Source organism: Rhinichthys klamathensis, unplaced genomic scaffold (assembly GCF_029890125.1).
Source record: "Rhinichthys klamathensis goyatoka isolate OS25496 unplaced genomic scaffold, OSU_Roscu_1.1 h1tg000103l_1, whole genome shotgun sequence".
Classification (NCBI taxonomy): domain Eukaryota; kingdom Metazoa; phylum Chordata; class Actinopteri; order Cypriniformes; family Leuciscidae; genus Rhinichthys; species Rhinichthys klamathensis.
The window spans coordinates 2,231,657-2,248,682 of record NW_026606642.1 but is presented as its reverse complement, the minus strand read 5'-3'; the positions used below and the strand labels follow the sequence as shown (position 1 = coordinate 2,248,682).

Genomic DNA, 17,026 nt, shown 5'->3' with positions numbered 1-17,026 from the left:
CTTAGGGTGTCACGGAGCTGCGTGTGGTAAATTCAAAAGAGTTCACAAAGACGAAGTTAATCCCAAACAATTTCGGTTTATTCCAGAAGACGAAGAGTACACGCGCACACAAGGTAACACATACAATCACCGACCGTGCACTGAACAGAGCAGGGAGACTTTATAAGGGAACTAATGAGGGAGAACGTAATCATACGGTGGCCGAGAGAGCTCAACACGCTGAAACTGAAAAAAACGCATGCAAATTAAGAAAAGATCTTCATCAGTTTAACAACACACGTGTGCTCCAAATACTCACTAATACAGAAACGCGCTGCAAATAAAACAGACCACAACGAAAATGTTTCCAGGGGCCACCAATAAATGTCGAACCCGGCTGGAATGTGCTTACAGCTCAAAAGTCTACTTTATTTTATTGTATTTATTTAAACTTTTTTTTTTTTTTTGCTGTCGCAAAACATACAGAGATTCAATTTTTATGACATACAACTTGTATACAATATACAAAATGTATTAACAATATGTTCAATGTCTTCCGAATTCAAATGAGAAAAGAACAATGACCTGAAAACTAAAATAAATAAATAATAATAAAAAAAAGATAGAGAAAAAGAACATGAGGTAAAGATAGTAATCTATTACATCAGTTACACTGTACAATTTTTTTTATGTTATGTTTAAATTTACATAAAGAAAAGTTTCAAACAAAATGTTAGGTAATGTAGGGTCCAAAGTTTTAAAGTTGAGACACACAGATATATAACGCATATTTGAAAATATTTTTTGTAAAAAAAAAGAAAAAAAAAAAGGATATATTTATATACATATTACATATATATATATATTTATTTGCAACCGTTATGTTAACAGCATTATATTCTGTCGTAAGTACAGCTATCCAACTGATGGACACCGTGCTGCGTTGTCGTTGCTCCCTTCAATCAAGTGCGTTCCACACAGCTACATAATGGCACACCAGTGCCATGCTCACTCCCACTTTAAGGGCTCTGCCGTCAGCCTTTCGAAAGGAGTAGGGCATAGGGATGCTCACAGGCTATAGGCCCTGTCCCAAATGGCGCACTTCATGCGGACTTTCGGTCTCGTGGACTTAAATTGCGCGTGCTCGCCGAGTCTACGAGTCTGTCCCATTTAGCATTTTAACGCTCTGAAGTGTGCTCAGCAGCGCCCCCTTTGTACCCTTGAAGCGGTCTTCCGCGAAGCCCGCATAGATGCAGGCTCCACGCACTTTAACTACCCAGGAATCCTTGCGGAGGGCCAATCAGACGACGGATGGGAGGAGATTTCGCTCACGGACAATTGTTAACATGGCTGAGAAGAAAATATTTAAGTGTAATTATCATTACGGTTTTTATGACAAGTTTATACAAACATTATGATCATCGACCAGTGGTTGATGTCTCAAAGATAGGCTAATAATAGCGAGCTGAATAATACGATCGCATTATGATTCATTAAATAAATAGAACAGAATGTCAGGGCTTTACTGAGTCATATGTAAACACAACAACAATAGGCCGCATATTTCCCCGAACCTGTAGCTCCTGTCCATAACAACAATCAGACCGTCTTCCTGTTTCCGGCGTGACGATCGAGTCTGTCCCAAAAATACCTCTCAATGCGCCCTCGCCGACTCGCGCTAAGGGCCCTATAGGTCTGCACTACAAGTCCACAAGTCCGGAGTGTGCCATTTGGGACAGGGCCATAAGTGCGTCCCAGCCGGGTTCGTCACTTTTTGGCGTCCCCTGGAAACATTTCCGTTGCGGTCTGTGTTATTTGCAACGTGTTTCTGTATTTGGTTGTGTTGTGAGTATTTGGAGCACACGTGTGTTGTGAAACTGATGAAGATGTTTTCTTAATTTGCGGGTGTTTTTTCTATTTGCATGTGTTTGTTTTTTTCTATTTGCATGTGTCTTTTTCTATTTGCATGTGTTTTTTTCAGTTGCAGCGTGTTGAGCTCTCTTTGCCATCGTTTAATCAGGGAGAACAGAAACAGGTGTGAATGGTTAACTAATCAAGATACACAATGAGGGCAAATGAACTGAACCAGACATGACAGAAACTGAGAAAAGACATAAAAGTTCATAACCGTTACATAGGGGTCAGATTCCGGTCGAGTAACTACAATTCTTAGGCAGTTTATTCGGTTAGAATAGCTTATCCCTAGGCGTCAACTCGCGCGTTCAGAGGTGAACTCAACTGAGTGTAATATTTTCAGGTGTCAGGGACACTTGGTTAAATTTAAGTCATGTGTGTAGGGGAAAATCCACCACATGTCTTTGTGGAAATGTTTCATTTTCATGTCTTAGGCATGTTGCAACCTTCGCAAGAAAGAATGTTAAAACATTTTCAAGTTTAATGTATTGTTGTTATGTGCCATTTGTAATTATAATTTCCAAATATTCTGTGTGGCATAAATTGTAATAATTAAGTGATATTTTTCAATTCACAAAGAATGTGAAAACAGTGCAAAAAGAGTATATAACTATATTTATAATTCCACTGACTGAATAGAATTTATAGCAGAGTTATCTACCTGGAAAAATAACTTTTAAACCGCATCTTATTAACTTACTGATGACAGGTGTTTTGATTGCACTGCTCATTTCTCTCTCTTTACCGTGTGATTCATTGTTTTCTTTCAGAAGGAGAAAGAGCGATGTCATGTGATGCCAAAGGGATTTTAGGATCCCAATGGTCCAGGTCATAGTTAGAAAGAAGGGGTTACTATGTGAACATAGGAGACCATAAGTCTGAGTGGACGTCCATGACATGCGGAGTCCCACAAGGCTCAGTTCTAGCGCCACTCCTGTTCTACCTGCTCCCACTGAGACAAATAATAAGTAAGAACCAAATTGCTTAACTCTTAAAAAATGAAAAAGTTGTTTCAACCCATGTTTGGGTCAAATATGGACAAACCCAACCATTAGTTTAGAATTTTAATTAAAGGGGTCATGAACTGGCTTTTTAAATTGTTTTATATTGTTGTCTGAGGTCAACTTATGACGTTCGCTTGGTTTTTACATTCAAAAACATCAAAATGAATAAGTAATAGGCTATTTTCTACCCTAGTTTTGAGCTTAGCTCAAAAACGCTCGGTTTTTATGGGCGTCTCGCACTGAAGACTTGGAAGTAAACGCCCACTGCTGTGAGTGGATAACAGTTTTGCATATTATAATGAGTTTTGTGTAATGCGCGAATCGGTGGGCGGGGCTAAACCGGCCGTGTTGAAGTAGGCGTTGATCTTCTTCTGCGGGGGTGGGGTTTTATCCTCTTTGTCGTCATAGTTCCCCACTTTGAAAAACGAGTCGTTTGCTGAGCCTGGTGTCAATAAAAGCTTTTATTGGACTAACAAGGACGTTTTCAGTTCTGAAACTTACAAGATAATCTTATAATATGATGACCTCTTAGATGTCAAAAGCTAGTTCTGGCAAGTCACGTTAGTCAAGTTTGCATCAGCTGATCTCCGTCAGTTTACACATCAAACACCACAGATCATGGAATCTGAGTGAATGCATAGTCTGGAGTGAAAAATATACACATATCTGACCAACAGTCCAAACAGAATGAGCAGATGTGTAAAAATTAAAGTAACCAGAGTAGTCACCAGCGGGCATTACAAAACCGTGTGAGAAACGTTTTAAACAACAAGACCAGAAGTCAGAAGACAAAAAGCCCAGAAGTCACATGACAAAATAGTAACCATTTAAAAAATATATATATACATACAGTATATATATATATTTATTTAAATTATCCCAAACATGAGTTGAAACAACCCAGCATTTTTAGTGTGTACATTGTTCTTTTTAGAACGATTCACTAAAAGGTTTTTTGGGAACCAAAATGGTTCTTCTATGACCCCTATTTTGGAACCTTTATTTTTAATAGTGTATGTACTGTAGATGACACCAGATCTATCACCTGATGTCTACAGCTCCATTGACTCCCTGTGCCAGTGCATTGATGAAGGAAACAGCTTGATGTCTTCAGTTAAACAAAGACAAAACTGAAGTCATTGCATTGGGAAACAAAGATGACATTCTCAAGGTGAACGCATACCTAGGCTAGGGATCTAAAGACAAAAAAAAAAGTCAGACCTTAGTTCCAGTAGCTAGTAACGCATTCTATGACATTACACATTTTAGGTAATATAATCTGATTACTTTTAGATTACTTTAGACCTATCTTGTTTATAACATTGATTTGAATAGTATAATCCTGTACCACATTGAAAAAAATTAGAAGAAACATTTTTGTTTTAAAAGTTAATAATTTAATCATACATTTTTTTATATTATAATTAATAAACCATTTGAAAACAAAAACAATCAAAATAAAAACACAAAAAAAAAAATTAAATATTTTATTTTTTGATTATGTAGTCAATAATAAGTAACTGTATTCTGATTTTGAGCATCTAAAAAGGAATATAATCTAATTACACGTGCTTAATTTTTGCAATCTGATTACACTTTAAAAAAGTTGTGTAATAGTAACTGAAAAATTGTAAAAAAAAAAAAAAAAAACTGTTTATAGGTTGACAAATTCAAAAACTGTAAAAGACATTTCATGTAAGTTGTACAGTTAAATTCTGTTAAATGTACAGTTTTTAGAAGTAAAAAATGCGAATCAAAGTATAATTTAAGGTGAAAAACTAATCTGATATTCAGAGAATTCCCTGTTTGACACTTCAAATTTGAAAGTATATATTTTGTTTAAATAGTTATGTTTCTTTGTTATCAATTATGCTCATTTGTGTTTTATTATATCCTCTATTTTAATTAATGTTTATTGCATCAAGTGTCGTGTGTGACCATGATGGTGTTCTATGTAATTCAGCAGCTTGTGGACAAGCTTGTGATGAACTTCATGATTCTTCATGAGGCTTCCTCTTTTACCACTTGCATTATAATGGCGGTTGTCACTATGTTAAAGTTGCAAAACAGATTTTAGCAGTGTGCGTTGTTAGATTTACCAGTTTAAATAGCAATTTACTTGTTTGAACATTACAGTTATATACTGTAAAATGTACACGTTCTGTAAATAGCCTACATACATTTTTACTGTATTTTTTACAGAATTATTCAGATTTTTTTTTTTTTTTTTGTGAAGATTTATGTCCTGCTTGTTCTTGGCCTCGACAATCACATATTGTGACCTTCCCAAAAAGACCATAAGACAGTTGCAGCTCATACAGAACGCTGCTGCCAGGATTCTGAGCAGAACCAGAAAATATGAACATATCACACCAGTCCTCAGATCATTACACTGGCTCCCAGTAACATTTAAAATTGATTTTCAAGGCCAAGCTACTTTTTATTGTCTCCTTTATGAGAAATTTGTTTTGGATTAAAAAACTGCTTCAACATCAACCCACAAAAAACATACTTTATACAACCCATCAGTATTTTAAAGTACTGTTTCTTGTTTATAAATCACTCAATGGCCCAGAACCTCAATACACTGCAGATGTTCTCACTGAATATTCATATCCTCAGAATCAAGTCAGTCAGAAATACCAAGGGTTTACTCAAAGCAAGGAGAGTCTGCTTTTAGCTATTATGCCAGCCGCAGCTGGAACCAGTTTCCAGAAGACATCAGATGTGCTCTACAGTGTCACATTCAAATCCAGACTCAAAACACACTGTGCTACTGTATGTCTGACTTATTGCACATTATCTTATATGTATCCTTCTCGTCATATTTTTAATGTAATAGTTTTGATGCATTTTTAAATAAAAAGTTCAAAATCTTTTTTTTTTTTTGAAAAATCACTTTGAATTATTATTGTGCATGAATGTGTTTTATAAATAAACTTAAGATAACATGTGTCATGTCACACGCTCATGTCACTTGCTATAGGTATAGGGATGGCATGTCCTACAAAAAGATAAGCAGAATGAAGAATGGATGATATATTATTGGGCATCTCGAGAAAATGTTGAAGTGAGTGAAGATCCACTGCAGACACTAACATTATATTTAATGTACTGGGTCTTTTTTTTATAAATTAATTTGCTTGATCTGTTATAAATGTCCACATATTTAATTACAGAAAAAAATGTTTACTGTTATTGTTCTTCGTTTGTCCTCCACATTTACGCTATATAACAAGTAGTGAAGCCATAGTTTTATCCTATAATATATGAATTGAATGTTTATGAAAATTGACTCATTTATGTTAGAAAAATATTAAACCTAATTAAAAAGAAAGCATTGTTTAATTAAACATTTAATCATTTATATTGTCATTGTACTAATCTGAAAACAAATTGTAAAACATATTAATAATACAATAATATTGTAATACTTATGTCATTATACTTATATCACAGTGCACATGGTTTAATTTTCCACATAAAATCAAAAACATTTGCATTTTTTTTAGAAACTTGACAAATCCATTTACATCCACACATTAAACCTCTGATTTCCTTGATAGCCACATTTGAATTTAAATATGTTTCATATATTTAACTCTTTACCGATCCAAATACCAAGATGTCACAATATTTATGATGTCAGTTTTTTTGTCCCCTCCTCTTGTGGATCTGATGTCATAAACCAGAACAGCGACAGTAGCCACGCCCACCAGAGCAGAGACGACCAATCGGATCACAGCTTCAGTTGAACGACAACAGTGGATTTGGTTTGTTTTTCTAATAATTGTATAGAAGTCCCTAATGTACATTAAATATGCATAACGTATTTCATCGTGGGCATGGCTTTTTCTGTCTTAAACACCATTAGCTTTTTCTCTTGTTTCTTTAGCTTTCTCTCTCCCAGAAGTCAAGATTAAACCAATACTCGTTTTGTATTAGCCTACCTATTTTTATTTGCCATTTCACACAATTCAGAAAGGCAAAATGTGCAGGAACGGACTGTATTTATAATATTATGAATTAAATGTGCGTTATTTGGAAGAAAGTGGAGGTAACCTCCCCTCCCCCCACACCATGGTCTCGAGATTACACCCCAAAGTTTCCCTTCCATTAGCCTACGTGATTTTCTCAGAAACGATACAAGAATACGGAATTTTGTATAACAAAAAAAACTTGTGCTCGGTAGGCTACTCGATAACACACTGCCCCACACGCAACAACATCACTAATAAATGGCCAACATGTTCACATATAGGCTACAATGTGCAAAAGTGAATTGTAGGCTGGAAAAAAGAAAAAGAAGAGACAGCGGGATGATACTCGCGCGTCGCTTTTAGGTAAGACAATGTTTTAAATAAAAATGTTAGTTTTGTAGCGCGGGCGCCCTTGCGTCGTGTATGCATGTCCAGGGGGGCGTCGCTAGTACAACATCTGCAAATGATCCGGGGCAGGCTTTTTTAGCCCTGCATGTTGAATCTTTATTTTATTTTAACGGGGGTCCGGGGGTTTCTCCCCCGGGAAATTTTGAAACTTGGGCTGTTTATGCAGTTAGTTTGTTTGAGAAGAAAAGGAAGACCGCTTAGATACGTTTTTTCGTTGTTGTTCTACTATGCGGATAATGCGGTCATTTTCAAGAGGTTCATAGGCCAAGGCCCAAGGGCGACATCTGTTGGTGAAACTGCAATTAGAAAAAAAAAAAACCCACAATCTCAGTGTTTGTATATTTTCTAGGGATGTCCCGATACCACTTTTTCACTTCCGATACCGATACCGATGCCGCAGCTTTGGCTTTTGCCGATACCGATATTAATCCGATATTTTTATTTTATTCTTAAACTAATAAAAAATATAGCAATTTTCTCAATTAGCCACCTAAAATATACCTCCTATATAGTCCACAACAACAGTTGATTATGAAAGATTGCCACCCTTTATTCAAACACTACAAAAAAATAAAGAAATATATAAATGAAAGAAAAACAACAAATCCCCAAAATATATGATCATAATCTGACAAAAATGCTATTATAAACTAGATTAGTGGATAATACACATTGCTCTTTTTATTGTTGTAAAATACATTCATGAAAAACAAGATAACAAAAATGAAAAAGATAATTATTTTAGATATAGCTAAATCTGCTATAAAATTGAGACATGTTTTAAGTGTATTGCACAGCTATTTAATGAGGCAGCAACATTAATAATTATTAATGTTAATAAGCTTTAATTGCGTCAATGCATTATGATATGAAAGGCTCCAATACAGTGCGGCACAAAGCGCTTATGCGCATCCCGAGCGGAGAATGATGCGCTTGAAGCCACGTGGAGTTCCAGCACGCAGCGCGTCGAGTCCGCTTTGAAAAGTTCAAAGCACAACGGAGATACATATTGATGGACAGTGTATTATACAGTATCTATCTATGCAATCGTTTATTGAGCCTTTTCTTTTAACAGTTTTAAATTTCAGTTACTGTGCGCGTGAAGAACAATTATAGTGCTCTGACTCTAGTGTTGTGATCAAACTGACAGCGTCCGACACCCGGTAGAGAGTAACACGATTGAGTTACAGCAATAAAGTCCAGCAAGATAAAGTTGTTTTATGCGAAAACATAGACCTTTATCTTACAGATCAAGTATAATAGTATTAACATTGAATCATCTTGAAGATAGTTTCATCATTGACTGCAACCGAACGCGACGCGCTGTTTGAATGCTGAATGGAGAATGACTGACAGCCGCGAGAGGGAAAAATTTACGTCATCTTGAATTTAATTACTTAAATATTAATTTATATCTCACATAATAGCTTCAGAACACTTATAATAGAGTGCACGAAAACGTTATGGTACTTTAGAATGTTTTTGTGCATTTTGTGGGGCTTAACAATAACACATAATACCACAATATCGGATTTGGATCGGCCTCGTCTGATCGATGTCAGATCGATACCCGATCCCGCAAAAATGGCAGTATCGGAGCGATACCGATCCTGAGTATCGGATCGGGACATCCCTAATATTTTCATATTCATTCACAGAGTTGTCAAATTATTAGGGCTGGGAAAAGATTAATCGCATCCAAAATAAAAGTTTGTGTCTACATGATATATGTTTGTGTACTGTGTATAATTATTTTGTATATATAAATACACACACATATGCACGTATATATTTAATAAATATTTGCATGTACATAGATCTGGGGGAGTCGCTGTACCCTTTTTGAAATTCACACTGTGCCCCAGTAAAATATTGCTGATAAATCCTTCTCTGATTACTACTTTCGACCTGAGAATATGTCGGCATGAAAATGTCCTTTGTGTTTTGTATCAGCGGTTTAGAATCAGAACTAGCAATGCCAGAATAGTGAATGAATCACTATTGATCTAATTAAACTGGTTCAGAAAATGGTCTGAAATTGTTCATTATTCAGTTTGATTCATTCAAACAGTTCTGTTAAAAGTCCGTGCCCTGCCATAGACTACGTTACCCACAATGCACGTGTTCGCTTGTAGTTCTGATCGCTTGTGGTTGCGCGAGGCGCTTTCACTTTCGGTGCGGTCAAGTGTTATGAGAAGCAGTATCCACGGAGCAGAGAATTGCCATCCTTTGTTAATCCTGCGCTAATATTGTGTGTAAGAGTGCTGTGCGTCCTTAAGATGTAAGTACGGCTTTTGCATAAATTATGTTTATTGCAGAGTTATTAGCCCAGATGGCGAGGTTGTTAGGCTACTCGTGTTACTCACTACTGCTATAGGCTACTGTTTTGCCGCTCCGGCGCTCTACATGCGCTCATTTACTGTATTAATTATTGCTTTGCAAATAACCGCAAATATTATATTTATTGCATAGGTTGCCTGTTTTTGCCGCTTTTCGCCGTGTGGAGATTTGTGGCATTTATGCAGGATCATTTATAGTGTTAGAGCTCCTACTAGTGGATTTTTGGTTGTACTATGGGTCATTTATTTATGCAACTATATGTAACCACAGCCTATGTGTCTATTAATATACATTTTACTGTATTTTCTGTTTCAGATAACCACACACACACACACACACACACACACACACACACACACACACACACACACACACACACACACACACACACACACACATACACGCTCACACCCCTACAAACTCACCTCTTTGTTATATTGATACCTGTGAACTGTCATCATCTCCATGTACCCGACTCTTCCTTAATAAATACTCAAACTGTATCATTGGAATTGCTTATTCCTTCTAACTGAGGAGACTCAGTTGACGAACAACCCCTAATCAGCTGCATACGCACATGGTCTTTCACAAGTTCACTCAATCTCTGATTTGTTTGCAGAGGTTTCTCACACTGAAATGTTGGGATATTTTATAATACAGAAAACAAAAAGGGCCCTGGATGAGTTCCATATTTGCTTATAATCCAGAAAACAAACATGCAAATGTCTTCTTTGCCAAGGATGAAGCAAGTGTGCAGCTTAAACCCCGCCCCCGATGATGACATCATTCAATGCCATTCTAATAACCATATCCTCAAACCTAATACAAACACAATAATATATTTTGAAATACTCAAATTTGATTGTCCACAATGCACAATTTGCTTTTTCAATGTTTTTATTAATTTGAGTGTTTCAGTGAAGATATGGAAAAGAGATTAACATTTAGAAGAGATTTGATTTCAGAATAACATTTTTGTAATATTGGAAAAATGTAGAATCAAAGTAACAGTGGAACAGGATGACGGTCTCACAGGTCCTTAACACAGATACAGGACATTGAGGTTGAACAGGGCGCATCGTTCCAGCAACGTTTAGCTGTAAGGAGGAATAATGAAATAAGTTATTCTGATCATTATAGTGTTGTTAGAATCAAAATAAAATAGATCGTTCAACTTAAGGCACTTAGTGAAATCCAAATGAGTCATTTTATGTTACTGTATGATGTGAAATTGGATTTTAAATTATAACTGAACGTGTTAAAAAAAACAGACTGCAGTCTTACAAAAAAGGTGTATCTCCAAACAGTCCTCGGGATGCTGGTAATTGTTAGGTTCTCCAGAGCACCAGTGGGTAAACGAAAACACAGTTCCATCACTCCACAACCAATGTCCTTCCTGAAGAGTGAAGAGAGGGAATAAAAGAGTGCACTGTTGTCAGACTTCAGGAAGAAGCTTTAGTTCAGATTTGAAGTCAAACCTTCTTCATTAGAAACTTTGCCTTTACTGTTTAAAGCAGAAATGTTAGTTTAGACAAACAAATAGGTCTCTTTAGGACACACAATTGAACTCACGTGTACGGCATCATTCGCACCAATCCAAGCACGTGTGGAAGGAGAAGGCAACAGACTCAGCAGGAAATCATTTTCCAGTTTATTACGCACAGATGCGAGATTCGCACCATGACTGTGACAGTTTTTCTGAAGAGACAGATTTTTTCATTGTCAATACAAAATCAATTCTTTATTAGCATAAAGCAAAGTGATTATTTGCTCAGTACCAGTTTTCTATTTATTTGGAGAAAATAAAGTTCTACTATAAAAAATAACATTCCCGCTTTAAAGTAAGTGTCTTTAACTATCACTGAAGAAAAAAACAAATATTTGTGTGATTTACTTGATCAAACCCATAACAATTTGCACTGACACGTTTTAAGTTAATTGTACTACTGCTCCGTACAACTGTTATTATCAAGTAACATCTACTTGATAAATTAGTTGACATTTAAATTACACGTAACATTTAATTGAACTACTTACGTAAATATTACTTATATTTAATTTCACATATACAAATGATTTCCATTACACGAGAGTAGATGTTAAAAACTTCATGCTGATTTGTACTCGGCTTTCGCAAAGATAAGCACAGACTAAGACGTAGCTTTACAGTAACCTATGCTTCCCCATCCATTTACGCTTCTTTCCATATGGTGATGTGAATCTCCTTCTGTCCGGCGTTAACGGCTGCAGTGTAACATCTACTTCAACTTTTGTAAATTTAACAACATTAACTTTTTACTCAGACAATATAACACTGAATCAAACCACACATTAGAAGTGTATGCTTTACTTAGAAATATCTACATAAATAATACAGTAGATATTGAATAGATTGCATATTGAATCTACTTAAAATAATTAATATGGCACCTGAACACCTCAATACTTGGACACAATACACAATGACGGTAACAGTCGATAGATCGTTTTTGAGTGATTGTGTAATTTTGTCACAATATGCCAAGTTACTAAACCTAACAACAAAAGCGATAATAAAACGGTCAAATAAAAAGTCAAACTTATTAATTATTCATGCCCCAGTGCATGATGGGAACTCCAGTATATCGTTGACATTTACGCAATTTCTACACGCTTGAATTGAGTACTTATATAGAATTGACTTTGTTTTGTCTTGCCTGAACTAACTTTTCCATGTAGAAATTACATTAGTTTTTTTCCCCGTAACATTTACTTCACCAGAGAATCATCAGTTTAAATGAATCATTTGATAATGCACTTATTGTGTGCATACATGTCTTTACATCTGTATTTTATACACTCAAAAAAATGATATGTTGGCTTTAATTAACTTTTTTATCAACAGGTCCCACATAACTGGGTTACGTTAAACAAACATAATTTGTTCATGTAACTTCAACATAATCGAATTAAGCAATTTTAAGCGATGAGCACTGAAGCAGTGTTAAAGTTAATGAGATAATTAAGTGAATAATTGAGGGATGATTGAGCATTATTGAAGACACCTGATGGTAATAAGCAGAATCACTGAAGGAGAAAACCGGAAAAGTCACCGTTATGGTGATCAGTGTGTGTTTTAGTTGGGCTCTCGACTCTCACATCATTAACTTTAGATTTTGTTTGGCTGTTGTACATGAGTTATATCAGTCAGATGAACAAATAGAAAAGATGATCTGATGGTGTTGGTTGTGTTTAACATAATCATTATTTCACAATCATTTGACCTGATTCACTGAACTCATATAGAACCCAATTTCTGAGTGAATTACAAATACATCCGGAAATGCTTCTCACCTTCATTCACCTTAAGTGAATGTAGCCTTGGCCTGGAGGGGTTGATGTCATCAGGCGGTACCCATCGTTCATTGGGTGTTTCAACCCTTATCCGCAACACCCTCCCGATGGTGGGTCGGCAGTGGTGGCCAGATCACTGCCCATCTTCCCCTCCAGGCTTCCAGCTCAACTCCTCCCTCCTGCTCCATAACCAGCAAGAGGCTCTTTCCGCTGCCTCCCCCATCCTGCGAGCTGCTGCCTTCCTCTCTTTCCCTGTTATTCCAATGGCTGTGAGCATTCTCCACACTGACTGAGCAGGGAATCCTCTACAGCCAACCTCGACCGGGAACAGCCAAGCCTGCCAGCCTTTCCCCCTGCAGTCGTGCTGCAGGTTTTGGTATTTGGCTTTCTTCCGTTCAAAGGCCTGTTCACAACCCTCTTCCCATGGGACTGTAGGTTCTATGAGGATGATCTTTTTTCCCTCTTCAGACCACAGTACCACATCCGGCCTCAGAGTTGTCTGGACGAACTGGGGGAACTGCAGCCTTCCTCCCAGGTCGACCTTCATTTCCCATGATTGGGCCTTTTGTAGCAGACTGGCTCTTGTTGTTACTGTGGTTGATGGCTTTTCCCCCTCCCTTACAAACTGGATTGATGTTGTTTTCCGAAGTGGTTGGCGTTTCTTTTTCCTCTCCTGCTCTAAGGTGTTGGCGAGTGTCATGAGCACCCTGTCGTGGCGCCACCTGTATCTTCCCTGGGTGAGTGCTTTTTTACACCCGGACAGGATGTGTGCCATGGTGCCCCTCTCCCCACAAAGCTTGCACAATGGGTCCTCTCTCATGCCCCACTTGTGCAAGTTTGTTGGGGTTGGCAGTGTGTCATACACGGATCTCAGCAGGAAGGAGATGCGGAACGGCTCGAGTCTCCAAAGGTCCGCCCAGGTAATCTTCCTCTTGGGAAGATCCCATTTGGTCCAGGCTCCTTGGGAAGCTAGGTCCACTGCCCTTGACCTTCGTCCTTCCTCTTCCAGGTTCCGTACCTCCTCTTGAATCATGGCTCTTCTTTCACTGGTTCCTGCCTTCCTCCACTGTTGGAAATGGGAGGTTCCAAGACCCTGTCTTCCTGTGCATGGCGCTCCAATGATATCCCGTAGCTTCAACATGCTTTCAGCTTGTGCAACAGATGAATCAGCTGCCCACTTGCGACCTGATCTTGTAATGACGCCTGCATGTCTGACTTGTTCATCCTGTGAGTCTCTGTATGTCATTACGACTCTGCACTTTGCAACTTTGAATTCCTCAACCACAGATGACAGAGGAAGTTGGAGCTGCCCTGATCTTATATAGAGGCCTACTGCAGTGAAGCTTGGAGGGATCCCCAACCATTTCCGGAGGTACTTATTGATCTTCCTCTCCATTCCTTCAACGCATGTCATCGGGACCTCATACACAGTCAACAGCCACATGAGCCTTGGCAACAGTCCGTGCTGATAGAGCCAAGCCTTAAACTTCCCAGGGAGCCCTGATTTTTCAATCCTCCTCAGCCATTCCTCCATCTGCTTTTCCGTACTCGCTTTGTTGTTCCTGTCAGTTAGTGAGTCATCAAACCACTTTCCGAGGCACTTGATTGGATTCTCCTCTATCGATGGAATCACTTCCCCTTGCACCTGCAGCTTGAACCTGTTGGTCAACTTCCCGTTCCTGATCACCAAACTCCTGGATTTCTTTGGCTTAAACTTCATTCTGGCCCATGTTGCCATGTGGTCCAGAACAGTTAGCACCCACCTCGCCTCCACATGGGTTGTGGTCGTCACGGTAAGGTCGTCCATGTAACCTCTTATTGGGGGTTGTCGGATGCCTGACTCCATTTTTGGACCCCGGGCTTCCTTCTCCGCAGCTGTTATTAGGAGATTCATTCCCATGACGAAGAGGATGGGGGAGATTGTACAGCCAGTTACGATACCCTTTTCTAGGCTTTGCCACTGAGTTGTAAAATGGGGCGCGTTGAATCGTAGCTGGATTCCACAAAAGTAGCTGGTGATCATTCTCTTGATGTGCTGCGGAATGTGGTAGTGGTCTAATGCTGCATGAATGAGGGCGTGAGGGATTGATCCATAAGCATTGGCCAAGTCCAGCCAGACAACAGTCAGGTTGCCCTTGCTGGCTTTAGCCTCACGGATCATCTGACTGAGAACTCCGGTGTGTTCCAGGCATCCAGAGAAGCCTGGAATTCCACCTTTCTGAATAGCAGTGTTGATGTATCCATTCTCTGTCATGTAAGCGGTCATCCTCTTGGCCAGTACCGAAAAGAAGATCTTGCCTTCTACACTTAGCAGTGAGATTGTTCTGAATTGCTCAATGGTTGAGGAGTTCACTTCCTTTGGCACGAAACAGCCTTCCGCCTTCTTCCAGCCTGACGGAATGGTACCCTTTTTCCAAATCCTCCGGAACAGCTTCCACAGCCTCCGGAGGAGCATTGGGCATTTCTTATATACCTTGTAGGGTATACAGCTTGGGCCAGGGGCAGACCCTGTTCTGGCCTTCTTCACCACCTCTTGGACTTCCTTCCAGGATGGTTCACTGATGTTGAGCTCTTTTTCCGGGGTCTTTATACTGTTGATGCTTGGGTTGGCGTCAAGGGCCTGGTTTCTCGAGGTGTCATTGTGGGTCTCCCTCAAAAACACCTCCACATCTCCTCTTGGGCTGGTCAGCCTTCCAGATTTTGCTTCACCCAGCAGTGTTCTGGTGAATCGGAAGGGGTCTTTGGTGAACTGGGATCTTTTGTTCCCCCTGTCCTTCCTCTTCTTCCGAGTGCTTTCTGCTTTTCGGAGTCTACAGAGGCGCTCCCGGAGTTGACTCGTCAGGTCCTTGATGCCTTCCCTTTCATCAGCAAGGGCTCTTTTGAACTGCTTGGTGAGAGTCTTGATTTCTCCCCTCAGATGATGAATTTCCCTCTCTCTTCTATTTGGCTGGTATGCCGCCTTGATGTTGATTTTCTTCTCCTTAGTTCCAAAACGCTCCCTTGCCAGATTATAAGTTATTGTTGTGAGAGTATTGACTTTCTGCTCAGCCGTCCCTGCTAGTGTGGCTTCTAGCACTTTGTCGAGATCTTGGTCTAGTTGGTACCACTCTTTGTTATCGCTCATCTTGGGCCATTTAATTCGTTCCCTCGCAGGGTGGGGTTGGCTCTTTTAGTTTAAGTTTAATTTATGGATTATAGCAGCACTGTCATTGTAGAGCATACCATTTTTAGCCTTTTCAATGAAATCAAATTACCAAATCAATCAAAATAAAGAAACACACAGACATCAAGAATCAGCCTGTGAATTTCCACAATGGTGACAATTATAAAGCATGTTGCAGTGCATTCTGGGTGCCACCAATCAAAACTCATGCATGGCTTCCATCATGCATTGCTGCATGAATAAATAATGAGCTTATGTTAAGAGGTGATCTGTATGTCACCATTGCTGAGATTCATACGCTAAATCTTGATGTCTGCGTGTGCCTACATATATATTTTTTTAGAAGTTTCTTTATTTTTATTGATTTGATCATTTGGATTTCATATAGAAGGCTTAACCTTCTGGGGACGGATTGGGCGGTACCGCCCAAAATGGAATACTTTTACAAATGTGTAATTATCTTAAAAACTATTAACAATAGAGAAGTGCGGTTTTTGTGCCGTTTTCCTCAGATTCCGCTGAAAACAATGGTATATGGTATACACACTTCCTTGTTGCGTAATACCACTGCGTATAAGGTCAATGAAATCGATGTTGTTAGGAATATTCCACGCGCAAAGACCAATGGAAAACTGCCTCAATTCTTCGTGGCATAGATTCAACAAGGTGCTGGAAGCATTCCTCAGGGAGTTTGGTCCATATTGACATGATGGCATCACACAGTTGCCGCAGATTTGTCGGCTGCACATCCATGATGCGAATCTCCCGTTCCACCACATCCCAAAGATGCTCTATTGGGTTGAGATCTGGTGACTGTGGAGGCCATTTTAGTACAGTGAACTCATTGTCATGTTCAAGAAACCAATTTGAAATGATTAGAGCTTTGTGACATGGTGGAAGTAGCC

At 38.8% G+C, this 17,026-nt stretch overlaps 2 protein-coding genes across 5 annotated transcripts in view; one reads left to right on the top strand and one right to left on the bottom strand.

Moving 5' to 3' along the window:
- Window positions 1-17,026, top strand: part of LOC130086917 (uncharacterized) — a 181,872-nt gene that overhangs the window by 4,278 nt on the left and 160,568 nt on the right. The window lies entirely within an intron of this gene.
- Window positions 10,481-17,026, bottom strand: part of LOC130086920 (ladderlectin-like) — a 175,196-nt gene continuing 168,650 nt past the window's right edge. Inside the window, exons 3-5 of one of the 3 annotated variants that reach the window (XM_056253156.1) lie at window positions 11,198-11,323; window positions 10,910-11,021; window positions 10,481-10,722 (exon numbers count right to left, since the gene is read on the bottom strand). In XM_056253156.1, coding sequence (XP_056109131.1) covers window positions 10,655-10,722; window positions 10,910-11,021; window positions 11,198-11,323 — 306 coding nt within the window. In that variant the 3' untranslated portion in view covers window positions 10,481-10,654. The remainder of the gene's footprint in view (window positions 10,723-10,909; window positions 11,022-11,197; window positions 11,324-17,026) is intronic. The other 2 variants (XM_056253151.1, XM_056253154.1) reach the window with 2 other exon arrangements.